Genomic DNA, 19,960 nt, shown 5'->3' with positions numbered 1-19,960 from the left:
TCTCCATCCCTCCCCCCCCCGTATTTAGTACAGGATATACAGGGACTCACTACACAGATTGAACGTGAAGTGATCCTTTCTGTTTTTCAGCCTCACAAGCACTGGGATTACAGGCATGTGCCACCACACCCAGTCTCATTCCTCATCTCAGTGCTCCACAGGGTGGGGCGGGGCCAGCAAAGTGTCTGCCTAAACAGCCTCTTTAATCCACTGAGCTATCTGGCCAGCTCAAGCCCACTCTTCTAAGAACGAATGTTCTGGTCCTGCATGGATGCCAGGAGCTGTCCCATACTCATCACCAACCCCTGTATATCCTGCTGGTAGCAAGTCAACATACAGAAATACATTTGATGTGTATCAAATGTAATTGATACCAAAGAAGTCATATCCAACAATTGAATAAACATCTACCAAGGCTCTATTTGGGAGCTCCATTTGAGATCCAATGAACACAAGCAGGAAAATGTGCTGCCCTCTTGGACTGCATATTCCAGAAGAAGATAGTCAATTACCAAACAAATCAGTAAAATGTCAGGTAATGTAGGTGTAGGAAAAAGAAAACAAGGGTAAGAAGAGCAGGGGGTACAAATAGAATTCCACTGTTGAAGGCAGAGATGAGCCAAGGAAAGGTCTCACAAGAAGCTGATGCTGTATAAAGAACCTGAAGCCTGTGAAGGATCAACCCATAAGAGGGATGGAAAGCTATTCATGCAGCGAGAATAGCCAGTGCAAAGGTCTGTGGTAAAGAGGAGGGTGTGTCTGGTGCATTAAAGGACCAGTAAGGAGGCCAGGAGCTGTAGCTCAGAGAAGGCAGGAGTGCTACCAAAAATGATCATGTGCAGCCTTAAAAACTCATTAGGAATATGGTTTGTAGCCAAGGGACACAGGGAGCTCCTGGAAGATCCTATGACATCCTACCTCGTGAGAATTACTGTGGCTATTTTTTGCTGAGACCAGAGTATAAGGGGAAAAGGTAGAAGCAGGGAGACTATAGAAGAGATTACTGAAATCATCCAGGTGACATGATGCAGACAGGGATACAAGTGACATTTCCCTGAGATGCAAAATTCTACACCATAATAATCTCAGTTTACATAAAACACTTGCAAGCTATCCACAAATATCACAAGAATAGGCAAAATAAATACTTTTTTAATATAAGCTTTTACTAATCTCAAAATCTACAAACCTATAATCTAAAATCTACAACTTCACTTACATATCTTTATAAAAATGACAAAACCACTGAGTGGGAAAGCAGATTAGTGGTTGCCAAGGGTTCAGGTAGAGAGAGACAGGAAGGTGAGCAAGCCCATCAAATCTCTGTATGAGGATCTTCCTGGAGGAGCTGTCTGTGTCATGGCTGTGGTGATCACAAAACCTCCTGGGCAATAAAACCATGCAAAACCACACACAAACACACCCACGTGTACACATGCACACATACAAGAGACACTACACACACTTACACAAGACATCACCTCTGGGGGACAGTGTGTGCAGAGCTTAGAGCACCTCTGCTTTGCTTCCTGTTCTTAGGGCCTGCATTTTCCAGGAAAGGGGATTTCTCCCTAGTGTCAAGGACCCCATACCCGACACTCCTGCCTCTCTTACCTGTCACAGCAACACAGCCCCATTAGTGCCATTCAGTGACTGTCAATGAGACTTCGTCTCCAGAAAATATGTTGTCATCACAAGGTAGGAGTTGTTGCTGCACACCCTTCCCAGATGTTTAGGAAGATGGTGACTACCTCCGGCCACACGCTTGGGAGGAAGGGACCCAAAGCCACAGTTCTGCAAGGCAATGCCTGCCCATCTCCACTCTGGATCTGGAGACTTTGTAAAGTCTAAATACATCTTATGTACTGAGTTTCTCTTTAATACAACTCTTAAACTATTCACATGAAGTCTTCCCTTGGAAACTGCAATGATTTCTGCTCACAGACCCATTCCAGGTCCCGAGGCCAATGTACTCAGGTGTTCAGGATGCTTCACTTTATAAAATCCACCAAACTGCCCACATGTCATGCATGAGCCTCTGGAACCTTGGGACCTTTTCCAATATGGATTATTCTAGAATATATGAACCATGTCAGAAAACAGGGGACAAAGAAGATTCCTTAAGTAAGTTAAGACTAAAGGTAAAACAGTAGATCTCTATTGAAGTGAAAAAAAACAGGCAAGACTACAATGAGTAAATAAATACAAAAACAGCCCAACACAATGAACAAAAGCATCAACTTCCTCTCTGGCCCACAGCTAGCACAGTCTACCCCATGGGACTGTGTTCCACCTCCCACTGAACCAGGGATATTCCAGAACGTGCCACAAGGTGTCACTCTTTCAGTGACCACTACTAGAACTTTCAGAGCTTGATGCCACCCACCTCTCTTATCCTGACTGTCACTACCCCTCCAGAGTGCCATCACGCATGCACTGTCCAGAATATTCCTGGCTCCTCATACATGCCTCCCCATGTGTGGCAACTCTGTTCCTCCACTAGGTTTGTCTTTCTTTAGTATTTTTAATTAATACCTGTACCTCTTCCAAACCAAGGCTTGACCTTTAGCTAACTGGTCTCCACAGCACCTGCATTGAATAGGTGTGTGTGTGTGTGTGTGTGTGTGTGTGTGTGTGTGTGTGTGCAGGGTCTCACTACTCAGCTCAGACTTATAGTGATCCTCCTGTTTTCAGTCTCCCCAGCACTGGGATGACAGGCATGAGCCTCCATGCCTGGACTTGGTCACCAGCTCAGCACAACCCAGGGCAGGGCTGCCACAGCATGTGGTGCCAGGGATTGAACCCCTGCTCCTGCACTTGCCTCAGCAGTCACTTAGTCCACTGAGCTATCTCGCCAGCCCTCCTGTGATGAATAGGAAGAGTTGACATGATAGCTTAGACAGGGTACAGCCTCAAGGAGCTGACCAGGTAACTTTCAGGAGCCACCAGATAAAGGATGCCTCCCACTGGGAAACTCTTGCATACAGCCATGCACCGGAACTGTTTTGCAACAGTCCCTAGGTTCGCTGCAAATTTATCTTCAGCTAAGCCCTACTCAGTTCAATACATTTTAGTGTGCAGCATAATCATTTCTAAATAGCCACCAGCAAGGACATGTGCCCCAACTCAGAAGCATCCACAGGAGAAAGATGAGAATGTCATTGCATTCAAAAGGTAACCATAAAAATCTAATGAAATAGAGGCAATGGAAACTCCAGAGCACTTCAAACCACAACTTGTTATCAAAAAGAAAAACACATCTGTGGAACTGCTCATAGAGTTTAATATAGAATTATGTAGACTGCCTTTTGATAACATATTGATTACACTCATAATGAAGTCACAGTGGGAACATTTCTGCTCTGAATACTTCTAATCTACACCACTAATAGCACTCAAGTTATTCGACTACACTTATAAACATAGTATTATATAATTAGACTAGTGTTATTTTTCACTGATATAAAAACAAACTTTGAGAGTAGAAGGGAGACACAAAGAGGGACAGGTCCACCAGGACTGGGGAAGCAGCTGCCAGTGCTACAGCTGCCTGCCCCTTTATCTCCCCCTATCTTCCAGCTACGCCAGGCTTGGCCTGAGCCTGCAGAAGCACCAGGGTCCCCAACAGATAATGGTTTGATGAACTTGGTATTAGATTTTGGCTTCAAATTCCTATCTTAGTAACATTTAACTGAAAATTGCTAGCATGCAATCATGTCAACTCTTGGTAATTTGTCCTTCCCAAATTAGTATATAAAGGAAACCCCAAACTTACAAAAATGGAAACACTAAGGAAAAAACACACCAGATAACTGGATATTTATCATAATTTTTTTCTCTCTGCAGAGGCCATGGGTACTGTATACGTAAGTACTTCTCTCCAACTAGGCTGTAAAGGAAGGGTCCGTGGGAAGTAGAAACCTTTCCAGAAAGCCAATAGCGCCCCCTAAGGGTCATAGAACGCAAGCGCTACCCCCCACTCGTCCGGAAAGACGCTGCTATCTTTGATTGAAGCATAAAAAGAAAGAGAATGATCCTTCATATAAGCAACTAGCACCCTGATTACAAGTGTTCTAATGCACACCTGCTAACGTTGGTAAAAGATGTGAACGCCACCGTGGCCACTGCCATCCCCCAGTGACCTCAATTCTTCCTAAATTCAACAGCTTTAGTCAGTTGTGTACCCTAATGTGAATATTCTATACTTACACGCATACATATTCTTTTCACTTTTACTTTTGTAACTTTCAATATTCACCTCTGTACTTTCTAGCTGAAATAAAATCTTCTGAGAGTATATGCTTATGTATAACCCAAGAAACCCTAAATTCCATAGCAATAATGAAAAGGAGTCCACTCCCTAACCAGCCTAGGGCAACCGGGTCTCACCTACAGCATTTGCTTCTAGGCTTTCTCGCTCACTCGTCAAGGTGAGCAAAATCACGATCCCCAAAGATGCCCTAGCCCTATTCTGCAAAGCAGAAGAATATGGACACTTCCAAAAGCCAAAAAGGTAGAAATAAATTGCCTCCCTAGGACCTGCAGAAGGAACACAGCCTTTGACTCTAATCCAGGGAGGACCATTCTAGACTTTTGACCTCCAAAGATAAAAGACAATAATAAATTTGTCTTGATTTAAACTGTTAAGTTTGTGTTCTCTCATTATAGCAGAAACAGGAAATGGATACACCCTTCCAACCTACTCTTCTCCTCTGTCCTCAGAGAATGGATCATCACAACTTAATTATGGATATGAATGATCTTGGGAGAACACATTGATGATGCTCTGAACTGTCTGGTGGTGACTTTCTGGATAAGTCCTATTCCAGTCTCTAATTCCACAATAATGAATTCCATGCTCAAGTAATAGGTAAAACAGATCTTCCAACTGCTGGCCTCCAGTGAATGAGATTTTTGAAAAGGGGTGCATTCACCACTAGCTCCCAAAGAGGATAGAGTAGAGGGGGAAACGCAGCAGAGCTAGAAGCAGGTTGGATCACTGCAAAGATTCTAAAGAATTCTATAGATGAAATGAATCTCCATTTCTTGGGCCTATCCACAAGTGAAGACTAGCCCAGATCACCAGGTGATCAATGATGCTGAGACTTAAACTCGGCTTTTTTTATTTTAACCTAATTCCCACTGAATATACCAGTAGCTCTTGTACTTTTTGGCCTCTGGATTCCTGTCTGCTCTTAAATTTATAAAGGCCCCCACAGGGGTGATGCTTGCAGCATTTTTATCTCTCCTTATCTACTGTGACAGAAATTAGTTTAGATCAGTGATTGGAGCACTTGCTTCACATGCATGAGGACCTGAGTTCAATCTCCAGCACTGCAAAAGAATTAAAAACTAAAAGAAAATGTGTATTTTAATTCATTTTTAAAATAATAAGCCCTTGGATGTTGACATAAAAGCATTTGTATGAAAAATAATTATATTTTCCAAAACAGAAAAATAGGGAGAATAATGCTATTTTTACATCTAGGCAAATCACTTTAACAGAAAATAGCTGGATGTCTGATCTGTGTATGCATTCAGTCTACTACAATAGACTGAATTTGTCTATTGTAATATTGAATTTGTCTATTGCAACATTGTTTTGATCAAAGAACATCTATCCTTACTCAGATACGCCACTGAAAAAGTATTTCAACAATCTTTTCAGATGTTTGGAAACTCTGATCCTACACCAAAATTCATCAAGAACAAGGTTATTAAAGATTAAGAGTTTAAAAAAAAAGATTAAGTGTGGAACCTAAAATCAAGTAGAGCACTTTCCACATTTTGCTACACTGGAAGTCCACTGCGGTAGGACTAAGGGTATAGCACAGTAAAGGCTCTGGGTTTGATGTCCAGCCCTGAAGAGAAAAGTCTATCGGGCTGTCCCGCCCTTTGGACTTCGAATGGATCTTTCAGCCATGTAAGATTTTGTAACTCTATACCCAGCCCATTTGGATTTATTGGTTCACTTAGTTACCCAAGTCATCCAAGTGTTGACATGTTTCACAGACATGGTATATTAGAATTGTGTTAATTTATATCACCATTAATGTCATTCAAAAATTTTCTAACTATCAGGATGCTCTCAGGACTATGATAGAAGCAACACACCAAAATTCAAATTTTCACTTGCAAAGCTCACATTTAATAATCAGCAAGAAATCCCAGAAGTTATTTTACTGGACGGAGTGGGATCCCTTTTCTTCATTTTTGAAAAGATGTCTGCTAAATGCCCAAGTCATTAACTGTATTAGTCTTTTTGATAAATATGGCATTCCATATAAAAAGCAGCAAATTCAATTCACAGCTCTGCCACACAAGTGCTTTTCTTTGGAGTTATGACTGAACTGTATGTCGTGAACAAAACTGCTTTATGAGTCCTTCCCATATCTCCACCCAGAATATTTAAAAAGATATGGATTCGAGCATAGAGATGTGGCAGCATTAATAATCTTAATGTATTCTTAAGTGAAACTTTGTATCTTTTTAACTGTATGACATCTAGTATAGCACAATATCTCTGCATTGAGACACAGTTGGCCATCAGCAGTTTTGCCCACTGAGCTTTTGCACCTTTAGTGTAAATATCAACACAGAGGGAAAGGTAAATAGCATTCCACTGTTACTTTAAAATAACTTTGACCCTGGATTCTCTGAGTCTTTAAACTTTAAAAAAAAAATTACCCAACACTACCCCCAGATACCCACTGTAAATGCATATGTGAATCCACATGTTTCAGGAAACTATATCAAACTGGCAAGTGCCATCATAATTTTAATGTTTTGCATGTCCACTGTGGCAGTAAAGAATATGGTGGGATGGGGGAGCTGACCTTCTTTGCTTATTTTGCTGTGTATTTTAGTTGACCTTAAATAAGGGGCTTATTTAGCTCGTCATTGTGCCCTGTAAATAACTTCTACTATAAGGATGGTTCCTCTGGAGCTATAGTGGGCTACACTATTAATGTGGCTCTGGGTAATTTCCTCACAGAGATTCTGGCCCCAAAGGGGGAGGGTTAGGGCTGGCACAAGCAGCTTGCTGAATCCATACATTAATTCAGCCAGCAAGAAGGAAGAGTGTGCCCACAGCCTTGCCACCAGACCTATACCACAAGTTTACAGCAGAAACGGCGGCAGCAAGAGAGACAGGGCGTCTCCCCGCTGAGCCGATGAAGCAATGTGCCCCTGATCGCCTCACCGCGAGGAGGAGCTGGGCCTAGGTCGCTGTATCTGTTCTTTCCTTCTGTTCATTTAAATGTGGTAAAAGCCCTTTTGTAAAATGTGCTTTGTCCTCATTTGTCCATTTCAAGTCTGGCCACCAGTGTACTGCAATCCCACATCAACACAGTAGAGAGAAGTGCCAAGGCGCGTTCCAGCTCTCGCATTCCAGCTCTCAGTGATTTACAGAGCAGAAGGCAAAAGAAGGAGCGGCTCACCACACCACAGGATTCTGGAGCCTCACAAACAACCCTGACTTCAGCGGTGCTCAAAAGTAACCCATCGGACGGGGAGCAGGAGAATTCAAAAGGAATAAGGCTAGGAGCACCTGGTCCCAGAGTTTTCTCACACAAAAACTCTTTAAGCATTCTAAAAATTTTAACGCAAGGAAACAAAAGCCATCGGATGTAGGTGGGGACGTTGGAAGATTCTAAAACAGTTTGATTCTGTCAAGCACTTACAAAGTATGCAGGGAGTGCTTTCTAGAGATCGCTAACAGGAGAAAGACTATTACAGCTTATGCGACCTTTTCACGAAAAAGTGGAATTTGGCAGTAGAAAACCTGAGCCAAGCAATACGTATATAGCTACCAAAAGTCACTAAGCAAGTTTTCTTCCTTAATCTTTGAAGTAGCTAACTGGCATCATAAACCCACTAGCATCATAAAACAAGTAGAAGCCCTCTTTGGAACAGTTTCTGAATTTTTATAACCCAGTTGGGAGCCTATTGCACCAACAAAACCATCATACTTCTTAGATTGCTATAAAAACTGATGATGTAAATAAAAACCACACAGCTTGAAGCGTGGAAATGGATGCACAAGAGGTGGAAACGAGAGGCACCAACGACTTGGGGACGAAAATCCCGGCGCAAGCTTTCTCTGGGTGAAACCTCAGAGCACGCTGGCACCTTCTGAAAGCACTGCCCCCAAAGACAGGCTCCATTCTGGCTCCGGTCTTGGCTTCGGGAAGGGTGAGGTTCTCTGCAACCCACTTGGTTCTCCATCCTCTCAAGACAAACAGATGTCCTCGCCCGATTCCCGGATGGCCGCCCTGGGCGTGCGGGGCTCCAGCGGCCCGCAGCGCGCGGCGCGCTCCAGTAAGAGCAAGGCTGGTGCTAGAGCGCAGAGGCTTCGGAGCCCTGTCCTTGCCTTCCCTGGTCCGCTGCGGTCCCCTCCAACAGCCACCCCTCCTCTAGACAGGTGAAGGCGAGGAACAAGGATGCTCACCTTCCTCTCCCCCCACCCCCAGGAAATTCTGGGCAGAGAAAGGCAGCTCCACCCGCACCCCCTGTGCAACGCCCAGAGCCGCTTTTCTTGTCTTTCTTTTCCCTTGCCTCACTCTCCCCGGGCATTCGGAGGGCTCAGGTCCCCGACGCCAGGGCGTTGGACAGCACAATTAAACACCCACGTCCCCTGGCCCCCACGGTGTCCCCACTGACCCTCCCGAGAGTAGTGTGCCCAGTTCCCAGGCTCAGCGCGCGGCCCCAAGCCGTGAGGACGCACAGGTTAGTGACACGACACGAAACCAGGACAGACGGGCGACGGGACCCCAGAGCGACAGGCGGGACTGACAGAGCAGCAGTGAGGGGAGCGCGCGGGCGCTGCTCGTACCTGGGTCCCCCGCCGCGGCGGCGCGGGGGAGCAGCAAGGCCAGGAGCAGCAGCGCCACGCAGGGCAGCGGGCGCGGAGCGCGTGGGGGCGCCCTGGCGTCGGGGGCCATCGGGAGCCTGCGGCGCGCGGGGACTGGGCGCAGACGGCAGGCAGAGTCTGGCCGGACTTGCGGGAGCGCAGAGGTACCGCCACCGGGTGCCCTCCGCGGTGTCTGGTCTTCGCGCTCTGCGCAGAGCCCGCTGGCTGCAGCCCCGTGGCGGTTGCTCCTGGCCGCGCGGCCGCCGCGCTCCGCCAGTGTGGCCGCAGCAGCTCGTCGCGCCTTTTGGCCAGCTCGGGCGCCCCCTGCCGGCGCGAGGCTTGCGGGCGGGGCAAGGGGCTGAGGGTCGCAGGCTTCAGGGAGCAAATTTGGCAGTTCTGAAAACTCAGTGGTTGATGCACCTGGCGCAGTGGCCAGGGAAGCGCCTCTCGAGCTTCCTAGCTTGGGGATGTGTCATTGTATGAAAAAGCTGCCAAGCCCAGGGGGACACTTAGCCCCCCAATATCCATACTTCTGCTTTCAACATCAGGAACCGGGACTGGGAGGGGCTCCTTTACCTGGATCTGCATATGTCAGCCCTTCCAGCCGCTACCGCCCTCCTCTTGCCCCCAACGCTGGCAGAAAAGGAGTGTCTTTAAACGACTTTAGTCACTATCCAAGCTTGGGGTCTCGAAAGACAGAAGGATGAGGTCACAAATCAAAAGGAGAAAGTTAGGAGGGTTTTATTGAAAATAAGAATAGTTCCTGGATTTCCAGAAGGGGCCTGGAATGCGTGGCCGCTTGCCTTCTTCATCTTGAGCTATTTATAGAGAAGTCGAGCACAGGGACTGCTCAAGTGTCTGGTGGCCACCTATCACGGGTTTGAAGTGGCCAGTTGGAACTAGGGCTCTGTGAACCAGTTCCTTAGCAGGTTAGGGTTTAAAAGAAATTGAGCTATTAGAAAAAATTGGTTGTTTTGCCTTTTAAATTCTTCAAACTTTGGGAGCTTAGCAGAGAGAGACTGCAGCTCCCTCTATTGGGCAGCGCTGCTACTCTTGCAACAAAGTCCCACTTTCCAGCTCCAGGCTCTCTTCCCTTAAGGACCAAGTCCCTTTCCTGCAACTAGGTCATTAAATGAATTGGTCACTAAGTAAGGAATTGGATGTAGCATGTACAAGATTTAGAACAAAGGGCCAGCACGACAGCTCAGTAGACTAAGTGCATGCCTAGGCAAGTTCAGGGACTAGGGTTCGACGCTAGGCACCACATGCCATGCCAGCCACGCCCCCCAGGCAAGCTGAGTCAGCCACCAAGACACCGCATGGTGGTGCACGCCGGTAATTCCAGTGCTGGGGAGGCTAAAAACAAGAGAACCACTGTGAGTTCGAGCTGCCTAGTGAGACCCTGTACCAAATACATTTTTTTTTAAAAAAAGATACAGAACAAGGGGTCAGGGAGACAGCTCAGTTGAATAAGTGCCTGCCTGGCAAGCACAAAGTCCTGAGTTCAATCCCTGGTGCCACCAAAAGAAAGAAAAAAAAAAAGATTCAGAACAAAAAATGGCCAAAGGAAACTTCAACTTGATGATTTTGCTTATATTTGCATAACTTACATGAAGTACTTTAATGTATAACAGAACATAAAACAACGGTATTGTGCAATATAAGTAGCAAAAATTACAGTACTGAATAGACAAGGTGTACTGTACCAAAACAGGCATTAGAACTCTATCAACACAATGTATGGAGCTGCATTTTTTTTAAAGACATGTCCTTAGGTCCAAGTGGCAGATCTTCAGTGTGAATAGCACACCTCCATAGTAATTCTGAACAGTCATTAGACAAGTGGGTTCTTAAATGAGGATGATCAGTATCGGACAAAATATTGTCAAAATAGTTTAGTGAAAATGGTTTGTTTTTCTTAAGAACATATGCCATCCAATAACCTTCAAAATGAAATACAGCAGCCACCAACACATCATCACATCAGCTGGAGGTAGGCAATACTGATCCTCCACATGTCAGAAAAGATAGGGATGAAAACTATTCAGAAAATTCAGTATGTCTTCTGATATAGAAAGTGCTCATCAATAATCATAATTGAAAAACAGATGCAATCCAGGTATAATCTCTAGTAAATCATTAACGTGTCTGTTCCTTTATTTCCCCAGTGCTCTTTCCTGACATTGAAGCAGCTTCCATGAATTCTTCGAGGTAATATCAATCCACAGTAAATACTGCTGGAAGCTGTCTTGAATGTACAACTTTGTCTCATTAATGAAGGAGGTCATTGCAAGGGACCAATGGAGCTAAAATATTAGTAAGATATCACAAAACCATGAATCTGCTTGACTAAAAAAAATAGCTGAAAATACCCAATACTCTTGAGACTGAAACTGAGGCTACGGATGCCACTGCTCTGTCGGCCTTTACAGTAAATGTCTTGGAGAATAGAAGGACATACAAAGTCTTTAACAAAGAAGCTTTCTAGGGAGGCGTATAAGGCAAAAGTTAAATACATAATCACAGAGCCAAGAATAACCGTGATAATTAATTGTTCAGTTGTTTCCCATGATTCAGAAGCATATGCATAACCCTTGGAAAAATAAGTGCACCCATAGGATGCGTAACATTTCTGCATATCAAAAAGTTTTAAAGGTGACATCACTTCTAAGGAAATTGTTTATATCAGAAAATTTATTTAACTCCAAATGAATCATTTTTATTATCACCTGAGGAACTGTTGGAAGCAAATAGTCCTTTGAAGTCAGCCCAATCATAAGTGCACTTATGTAAGATTTTCTGGTTGTTTGGCCCATGTCACACGTGATCAACAGGTCTCCCAAGACCATGCTCCACGTTGCTCTCTGCTGCATCAAAACAGGAAAGTCATATGGGGTTGTTTTAGGGGGAAGCAGGGGGATATTGAGACAGTAAAGATCAGGAAGCATATTTTCCCCAGACAGTGTATGTATCAAACATTACCGAAACAATATGTGTTTTGAAGACATGGTTCTTTTCATGAATGCTGTTGATTTGTACAACACACTTAAGGAATGAACCTAAAATACAATAAGCTACAAAACTCTTCGCCTAATGATTGAGTTCCATTCCCGAAACCACATCATTAAATGAATCGATTGCTAAATGAGCAATTGTATATGGTGTGTACCTTACATGATTCAAAACAAAGAAATGGTCTCAAAGGAACTTGATGACTTTGCTTTCATTTACATAATTCATACACACAGAACTGTAATGTGTAAGAGAACATTAAACTATAGTACTGTGCAGTACAACCATCCAAAATTATAGTACCACATAGGCCGCCGGGGTTTTTGTTTGTTTGTTTGTTTGTTTTTTGTTTGCTTGTTTGTTTGTTTTGGCGGAACCGGGGATTGAACTCAGGCCCTTGCGCTTGCCAGGGAAGCACTTATTCCACTAGCCATCTCCCTGGCCCCTTATAGTACTGCATAAACAAGGCTTACTGCACAGAAAAAGACATTGAAGCTGTAGCAATAAGATGTACAAAAGTATATAAAAAGGAAGTCTGAACAGTCATTAAACAGATAGGTCCTTAAATGAGGAACACCTGTACTCTTACTTCTTATCACTACAGCTGATCATCCAGCTCTATCTCAGGCCCTTTCATAGTTAGCAGCCTTATTAATGAAGTAACTAAATAACTTATCAGTTTGCACTTAGAACTGCTACTCCTGTTGGCCATTTCTGGGGAGCACATGATATGAGTCACAAAGGATATAGTCTTTAACCATACCATATAATGTAGGCCAAATACAAAACTGGCCTTGTTTCCTCCCATTTCTGCAATTAAACACTGCTGTGGGGTCTCTAATTCTAGCCTGGCAAATTCACTGCCTGCAATTCTGCTATTCCTCCTGTAGTAGGAAAACCCACTTCCTCTCATACCTCATGGGGCTAAAACTCCCAGCCCAATGTGAAATAAGCTCTGCATCTTGACAACCCCAAACTCAGTCAGATTTGTGTCATTCTGAAGAAAAGACAGAGTTGGTTAAATGAATTGTAGACTGATTAAAAACAGCATATAATTTCTTTTCTGAACCTAAACAACAAAAACAAGACATTGATGTGTTAATCCCTCACCAGCACCTCTTGCCTAATAGGAGCATCTAGGAAAGCATAAACCTACCACCTAACTTTTGGGGAGACTTTCTCCTGGTTCCCGATGGAACTGAAACACGGTGCCCCAAAGATGCCCCTGCCCTCATCTCTGAAGCCTGTGGATGCTATCTAATAGAAGAGTCCTGATTAAATTAAGCACTTGGAAATGAAAGATTACCCTGAGTTATCTGGGTGGGCACTGAATACAGCCACATATATACTTATAAGGAGGAAGAAAGATTTGGTGCATATATTTTTAAAAAGACAATTGACCATAAACATGGGAGTGACATTGTCATAATTTATACAAAGGGGTGCTGGCAGGCACCAGAGCTGAAAGAAGCAAAGAACTACTCTCCTCCAGACCTTGTGAGGGCTACATAGCCCTGTTACACCTTGATTTCGGTCCAGTGGAACTCACTTTTGGTTTTCTGCCCTCCAGAAATATGAAACAATAAAATTCCATTTCCTTAGCCACCAAATTTGTGGTGTATTGTTACAGCAGCCACAGGAGACTCATACAGCTAAAGGAGATGAAAGGAGCTTGGGGCTCTGACTCCAGCCTCAGGGAACATCAAAGAGAGAATGACACCATTCATGAAGAAGCCACGCAAGATGGAGAAAGAATCCTGGGCTCCAGGACACCGGTCCATAAAGAGATGGCAAATAAGTTTTTATCATCCAGGTGAGGCCAACTTGGTCTGGGACCAGAAGAAGAGCAGTGAAAGTGTAAGAGCTTGGGAGATTCTGAAGGTATTTGAAGGGGTGGCTGAGTGATTTTCTGTATTCGATGTGGGGGAAAGGGGCACTGGATTGATGCAAAGTCACACTCTTCTTACTCTAGTCATTAACTCTCCATTAGGGCTTTTGTCATTTGAAGATTTCACTCTTCCATGTAGATTTAACAAAATATCCCATAGTGTAGTCTATAGAAGCCCATCAAAGAGTAGATCTTCTACTTCCACATGACATCCACTTGCATTTATCTCCCTCCCTTCAATGTTACTCATTGGAACAGCTTTCTTACATAGATATTTCAAAATGAAGCACCATGCAGAATTACTTCCAAATTTAGAGTTTCAATGGCCAGAGAAAAACAACCAACCCTGGACTATTAGACATCGAATCAAATTTCTTTTTTATTTATTTTGTTTTATTTTATTTTATTTTATTTTACTTTATTTTATTTTTTAGCGGAACTGGGGATTGAACTCAGTCCCTTGCGCTTGCCAGAGAAGTGAATCAAATTTCTAACATTTACAAGTACTTATTCTGGTTTGACTACTGATTTGAGGCTGCATATTTAATAAAATGTTCTAAACAAATCTTGTAAGTTATTACTGCTTTAGGTTAAAAAATCTCCAAAAAAAATGACCATCTGTCCTGAGTACAGTCATCAGTCCTGAGTAATCATCTCAAAAATATAAGTTCACTAAAGATCTCTTCCATTTAGTCTTGTCTGGATAGAATTTCTTTTTTTTATGTAACTTCTCAATCCTTGGTCTTTTCCTTTTATTTTGTTCATCAAAACAGAAGTCACTCTGGGGCTAGACCAGTCACTGACCATTGAAACATATTTTTGCCAACCTGCCTCCTATTTTGTTCTCTACTTCACTTCTAGCTTTATTAATCAAACTACACCCACACATATATACTATCTCTGTTTCTAGTTATTTTTTAAATAGCTATGCATCAAAAGAATTCAACACTCTCCATACACATTGTCATGGCATTCCAATGTGGTAGGGTAAATTAAAATGCTGTTCTCATGCTTCACATGGATAAATGGGAACCTAGTTTATATGAACATCCAGCATAAGCGCGAGTAGAATTTTGAAAATACATGCCTCATGCCATTCATCTGACATCAAATATTGTTCAGACTTGGACCCCACTCTCATGACTGCTTTGTAAGCACGACGTTTGAATACATCAATCTACACTGACAGCAGCAGGGTATTTCACAATGTCATTACACAATAGCTATGTGCACATAAATTTTAAAGACTTTCCATAGGGAAAAAAGTAGGAAAAAAAAGATATATCTATCATGCTTGGTGGAGAATAATAAAATAGGAAAACGAGAAAATAGAAGTAGGCAAGTAGACTCCATTTTAATAGCAATAAACTATGTAACACTATTCTTGGACAGTAATCATCATGTTCTCAACACCCTTAGAGGCATTATTCTGCTTTAACAAAGAAAAGTCAAGCTTCCAAGAATCCTGTTGCATGTCCCAAGTTCTCTAATTGATGAACATAACAGCCAAGCCCAAGCTCTCTGACATCAAGTATAGAACCCTCTCCACCATACCATAACACCCTAAAAATCTAACCAAGTTTCAATAAAAGCATCAGGATTAAGGCAGAGAACACAAACAGAAATCTGGTTTACATGCACTGTGTCCACCACAGATTATCAGAAAAGATTTGCTGACCAATTCTCCTTAGCAAACAATGACACAAGATCTCTATGTTATATTGTTCATCTTTTCAGATTTTGAAGGTACAAAAAAGAAAATGAGGAATAACAAATGACTCCCTAAAAAAGAAAAAAAAAATCTGTGTGTCCATTACTCCCTAAAATGCACTTCCTGTGTACAGAAGTTCTAACTTACTTCCACTACAAGGCAATGCCAATGTAGTTATCTTCTTCTGTACAAATATGCTGGGAATTAATGAAACATGAAGAATTAAGCATCAGAGTCCCAGCCTAGTATGTGTATTCCTGAGAGTTTTAACTGGGACTGCCTCTGTTAGCATGATAGGAAAGGCCAGATTTGTGTTCTACATTTTTGTCCAATGGCCTATCTATCAACTACCACTAGCATTGGATCCAAGGCTTGGGATATGTTTGTATCCAGGATTTGAAAATGAAATAATTTAATACAGGAAACATAATTTATAGGATTATTTTGTAGTAGTCATCCAAAGAGTTTAGTACAAAAGAGTGCAGGAAATCTGTCCACTCACTAACGACCCAAAGAATCCAGCAGAGGGTCTGGATCCTGCAGCTTGCATGAATCCAGCTGAAGACCTAGAACCCATAACAATGTTTCATGCTGATCTGTTTCATGAATCTGCACTTGGAAGGCCCAAGCATCAGTTGTGCAAGCTACAAAGTCTGTGCCAGCAGGAGGAAGGATTGTACCAACAGATAAGGGATCTTCACTGTAGCCAGGAAGTGATGCTCAAAGTGAGAACCAGAGCTACTCTGAGAAGAATCACAGCTGTCCTCAGCAGCAGCAAGGTCCTGAGCCCCTCTGATGATGAGAACAGCACAGCTTCCAGCAAGAAAGTAAATGCAACAAGCTTCTTCAGGACAGAGCAGTGCACCATCTTCCCTTCCTGAACCAGGAAACAATACTTAAAATAAGGTCCCCAATGTGAAGCACAGTCATTCTCAGTGACAACAAGCTCCTTCGATGATGAGAACAGCTGAGTTCATATCAGGCAAACCATCACAACAAGCTCTACCAGGAGAACAAACAGCCTCCCAACAACACCTCTTCTCCTTCAGGTATCTTTTTAGGCTGTTGGCACAATGCTCAGGTGGGCCTTTCACACCCAACACCATGCTGGTTCAGTTCAGCTTGGTGTTACAAGTTGGCCACCAGCTGAGAAATATTTCATTCATCCATTCCTTTGTATAACCTCTCTTGAGCACATATTTTGTTCCAGGTAATGTGTTAGAATCTCTGATCATACAAATATGAGTAATAAGTAAGCAGGCCTTGCCTCAGACAGCTCAAAATTAAATGCAATAGATCAACTGAAATATACCCAGTGTTAAGTACTGCTGTAATAAGCCATGAAACTTAAAGGAATGTTATGACCATTGCTGATGTCTTCCTTACTTTGGATTTATATGTACACTTCCCATGGGCAAACACAGAGGGATGTTCACCCTAATACAAAGAAATTAAAGTTTGTAAATAAGACCTCAGTAAATCTGGGTGTACAGAGCCCAAAATGTAGTCTTTGAGCTCTACTTGGCAGTTTTAAAAGTTGGCCAAGGCATCATCCTAGGAAAATATGTCTGGCCATCTTTTGAGGCCTCATTTCCCTGATCACGCCTGCCTTCCCCAGACTCATGTTCAGAGTAGAATCCAACTGCAGGGCCATACATGCTGCAGGCTGCTGGCCCATGGCACATCTCACAGTCCCTGATTACCTCATCCAGCATAAGGACAACCAGGAACTTTTTTTTTTTGTACTTTAGGGAGGGGTCTACAGGGTGTTCAGGGTCTCACTACTAGATCAGACTCATAGTGATCCACCTGTTTACAGCCTCCCAAGAGCTGGGATTATAAGTGTGCACCACCATGCCCAGTCTCAATTGCTGTCTCAGCACACCCAGGGGAGGAGGGTGCTGGCGTGGCAGGTCTGGGGACCAAACCCCCAGCCCCTGCACCTGCTTGCAGGCACTTTGATCCACTGAGCTGTTTGTTTTATTTTGGTTTTTTTTTAATTTTATTTGTGGGGGGGCAGCTCAGCCCACCAGGGGGCGGGGCTGGCTGGCATGTGGTGCTGGGGGATTGAACCGCGGTCCCTGTGCTTTGCTAAGCTTGTTCTAAGTAAGTGCTTTAGACCACTGAGCCATCTCACCAGCCCACACTGAGCTATTTGGCTAGCCCTCAGGAACTCTTTTTGTTCAGCTGATGTATAATGAGTCCCAACTTCATTTCTGCCCCATGAAGAGGGCACACCTCTGTGGTCATCTATGAAGCAACATCTAGACCAGCTAACAGCTGACCCTGACTTTGCTATCAGCAGCCCACTGAGCTGTACCCTAGACAGTCACAGAAAGGCTCAGAAAGACCCTAGAGACCCAGCAGGGTTCTTCTTTCCCAAAGAACACCACTGCCTCCCTGCCCAACATGAACAGCCCTAGAGAAGGTGCTGAACTGGACAGCTTGCCTGTGGTGAGCCTTTCCTGCAGGGTGGCATCCTCGCACATGTGACCCTTTCACTGTCTTTCTCTTCCTCTAGTAACCACTTCCTTCTGAGATGAAGTTAAGTAAATGGTAAGGTCCTGGGCACCCTTCCATATCAGTATGTGGCACGTGGAAGTTCGTGAAACACACACTTGTTCATCTTTGTTGTGGAGAAAGACACATGATTGTGCCCATTTTACAGAAGTAGAAACAGGTTAGAAACCTCAGTGGAATCCAGCCTGTGTTTGCACAATACACAGTACAGCTGATAGGGAGAGGCCTTAAACAACTCCACATGCAAACTGGGTGTTCTTTGCACTATCAGCCAGTAAAAGAATAATTCCCTGATGTAGAATTAAGAGTGGCAAAATGTTGGCTGGGGAACATTTTGAATGACTTCTCTTTATTTCCCCTTAAATCCTCTGACTTTAGAGAAGGCCCTTCATCTGAGACCCTAAGTCCATCCTCTTAGACAGTACTTAACAGCACTATGTTAATTCTTAGCAAGACACTGTGAAGGTAGAATTAACAGAACACAGTACATGCGTGATGGGACTTTAGGAGGTGTCATGATTCACATATGAGCTAATCACAAGCAGATACTGAATCTAAGTGCTCAGCTTTCCACAGCAAGCTGGACCCTAAGGATCTGAGGTGAGAAACATCCCCTATCCCTCACATGTAAGAAACATAAATCCTTTCTAGAGGAAATCACCCTTAGTTTAGATTCTCAACACGACTTAAGATAGATCAAATATGAAATCATAAAAACCAAACACCACGAGAAGAGACAGCAGGAACAAGTGCTTGTTCTTCCAGTATTAGAATGTGCTTCCAATATTAGAATTATTAGATTTGGCCCAACCCCAGGCCCTGCGAGTGTGTAGGAGAGTTTCTGTGCTGTCCTGTGCCTGCCAGACCAAGCCCAGGCTCACCGTGCAACAGAGACTTTTCCCCACATTCTCTGGACCTCACCCGCCCCTCCAGAGCCAGCCCAACCCCACCTTGTGACTGAGAACTCCCACCATGCTCTTGGGAGCCCTCCAGACCTGCCAAAGCCCAGGCCCACTAATCCAGGAGCAGAACATCTTGCCAGAGGGGCACAGCAGGCTCACCACCAAGGGCAGCAGCACGAAGGAGCTGAGCACAGTAGCCAGAACCAAGCCAGACACAGCTGGATGAACTAGAACCTGATATATCGGTACAGGAATTTTAGTAGGTGCTAAGGTTACAACTGCACCAAAGCTCTACACCAAAGGTCAATGGACAGTGCTATACAAAATGACAAAGAGAAGGAGCAAAATGCAATCTCAGATCTTAAGCTCAACCAAAACAAATGCAGAGGACACTAACACAGCTGAAATGTCTCAATTAATAGCATCTGAAGTAAAGAAACAACAGCAGACAGATATAAAGGAACTCAGGCCAGAATTAATCTCCGAAATAAAAAAGAAATCTATGAATTAATAGTGTCTGAAATAAAGAAACAACAGCAAAGAGGTATAGAGGAATTAAGACCAGAATTAATCTCAGAAATGAAAAAAGAAATCTCTGAATTAAGAGTTTCTGAAATAAAGAATCAAATGCAGAAAATATAGCGGAAATCAGATCAGAAATAAAGCCTGAAGTAAAAGAATTAACAACTAGTTCTCAAGAAGACACTGATAAAAAAAAAATAGAGGACATTAGAAAAGCAATGGATTCCTTCAATGAGCAATACAGGAAAGAAATAGATCGCATGAAGCAGAGTCAAAGAGATATAGAGGAACTTGAAATCTCAATCGCAAGCTTGCAAAACCGTTTGAGTGAATAGTGAAGATAGAGTTTCAGATCTTGAAGACACTGTCACAGCTAACTAAAAGGTAAGAAAAAGTCTCTTAAAAACAATTAGGATGCAGGAAAAAGTAATTCACCACCTGCAAGATGATGCAAAGATGAATAATGTGAGACTAATACGCATCAATGAGAAAGAAGGAGTCAATACAAATGATATAAAAAGAATATGGGTAGAAGTAATAGCAGAAAACTTCCC

The 19,960-nt window shown here is 43.3% G+C and overlaps 1 protein-coding gene across 2 annotated transcripts in view; it reads right to left on the bottom strand.

Moving 5' to 3' along the window:
• The window catches only part of Fndc1 (fibronectin type III domain containing 1), a 140,152-nt gene extending 131,045 nt beyond the window's left edge, over positions 1–9,107 (bottom strand). For both annotated transcript variants that reach the window (XM_023712225.1, XM_023712226.1), the window contains exon 1: positions 8,834–9,107. In XM_023712225.1, coding sequence (XP_023567993.1) covers positions 8,834–8,942 — 109 coding nt within the window. In that variant the 5' untranslated portion in view covers positions 8,943–9,107. The remainder of the gene's footprint in view (positions 1–8,833) is intronic.
• Positions 9,108–19,960: the final 10,853 nt, after the last annotated feature.

Source organism: Octodon degus, unplaced genomic scaffold, assembly GCF_000260255.1.
Source record: "Octodon degus isolate 3935 unplaced genomic scaffold, OctDeg1.0 scaffold00024, whole genome shotgun sequence".
Classification (NCBI taxonomy): domain Eukaryota; kingdom Metazoa; phylum Chordata; class Mammalia; order Rodentia; family Octodontidae; genus Octodon; species Octodon degus.
The sequence above is the reverse complement of the archived record's forward strand: the minus strand, read 5'-3'. Positions and strand labels throughout refer to the sequence as shown.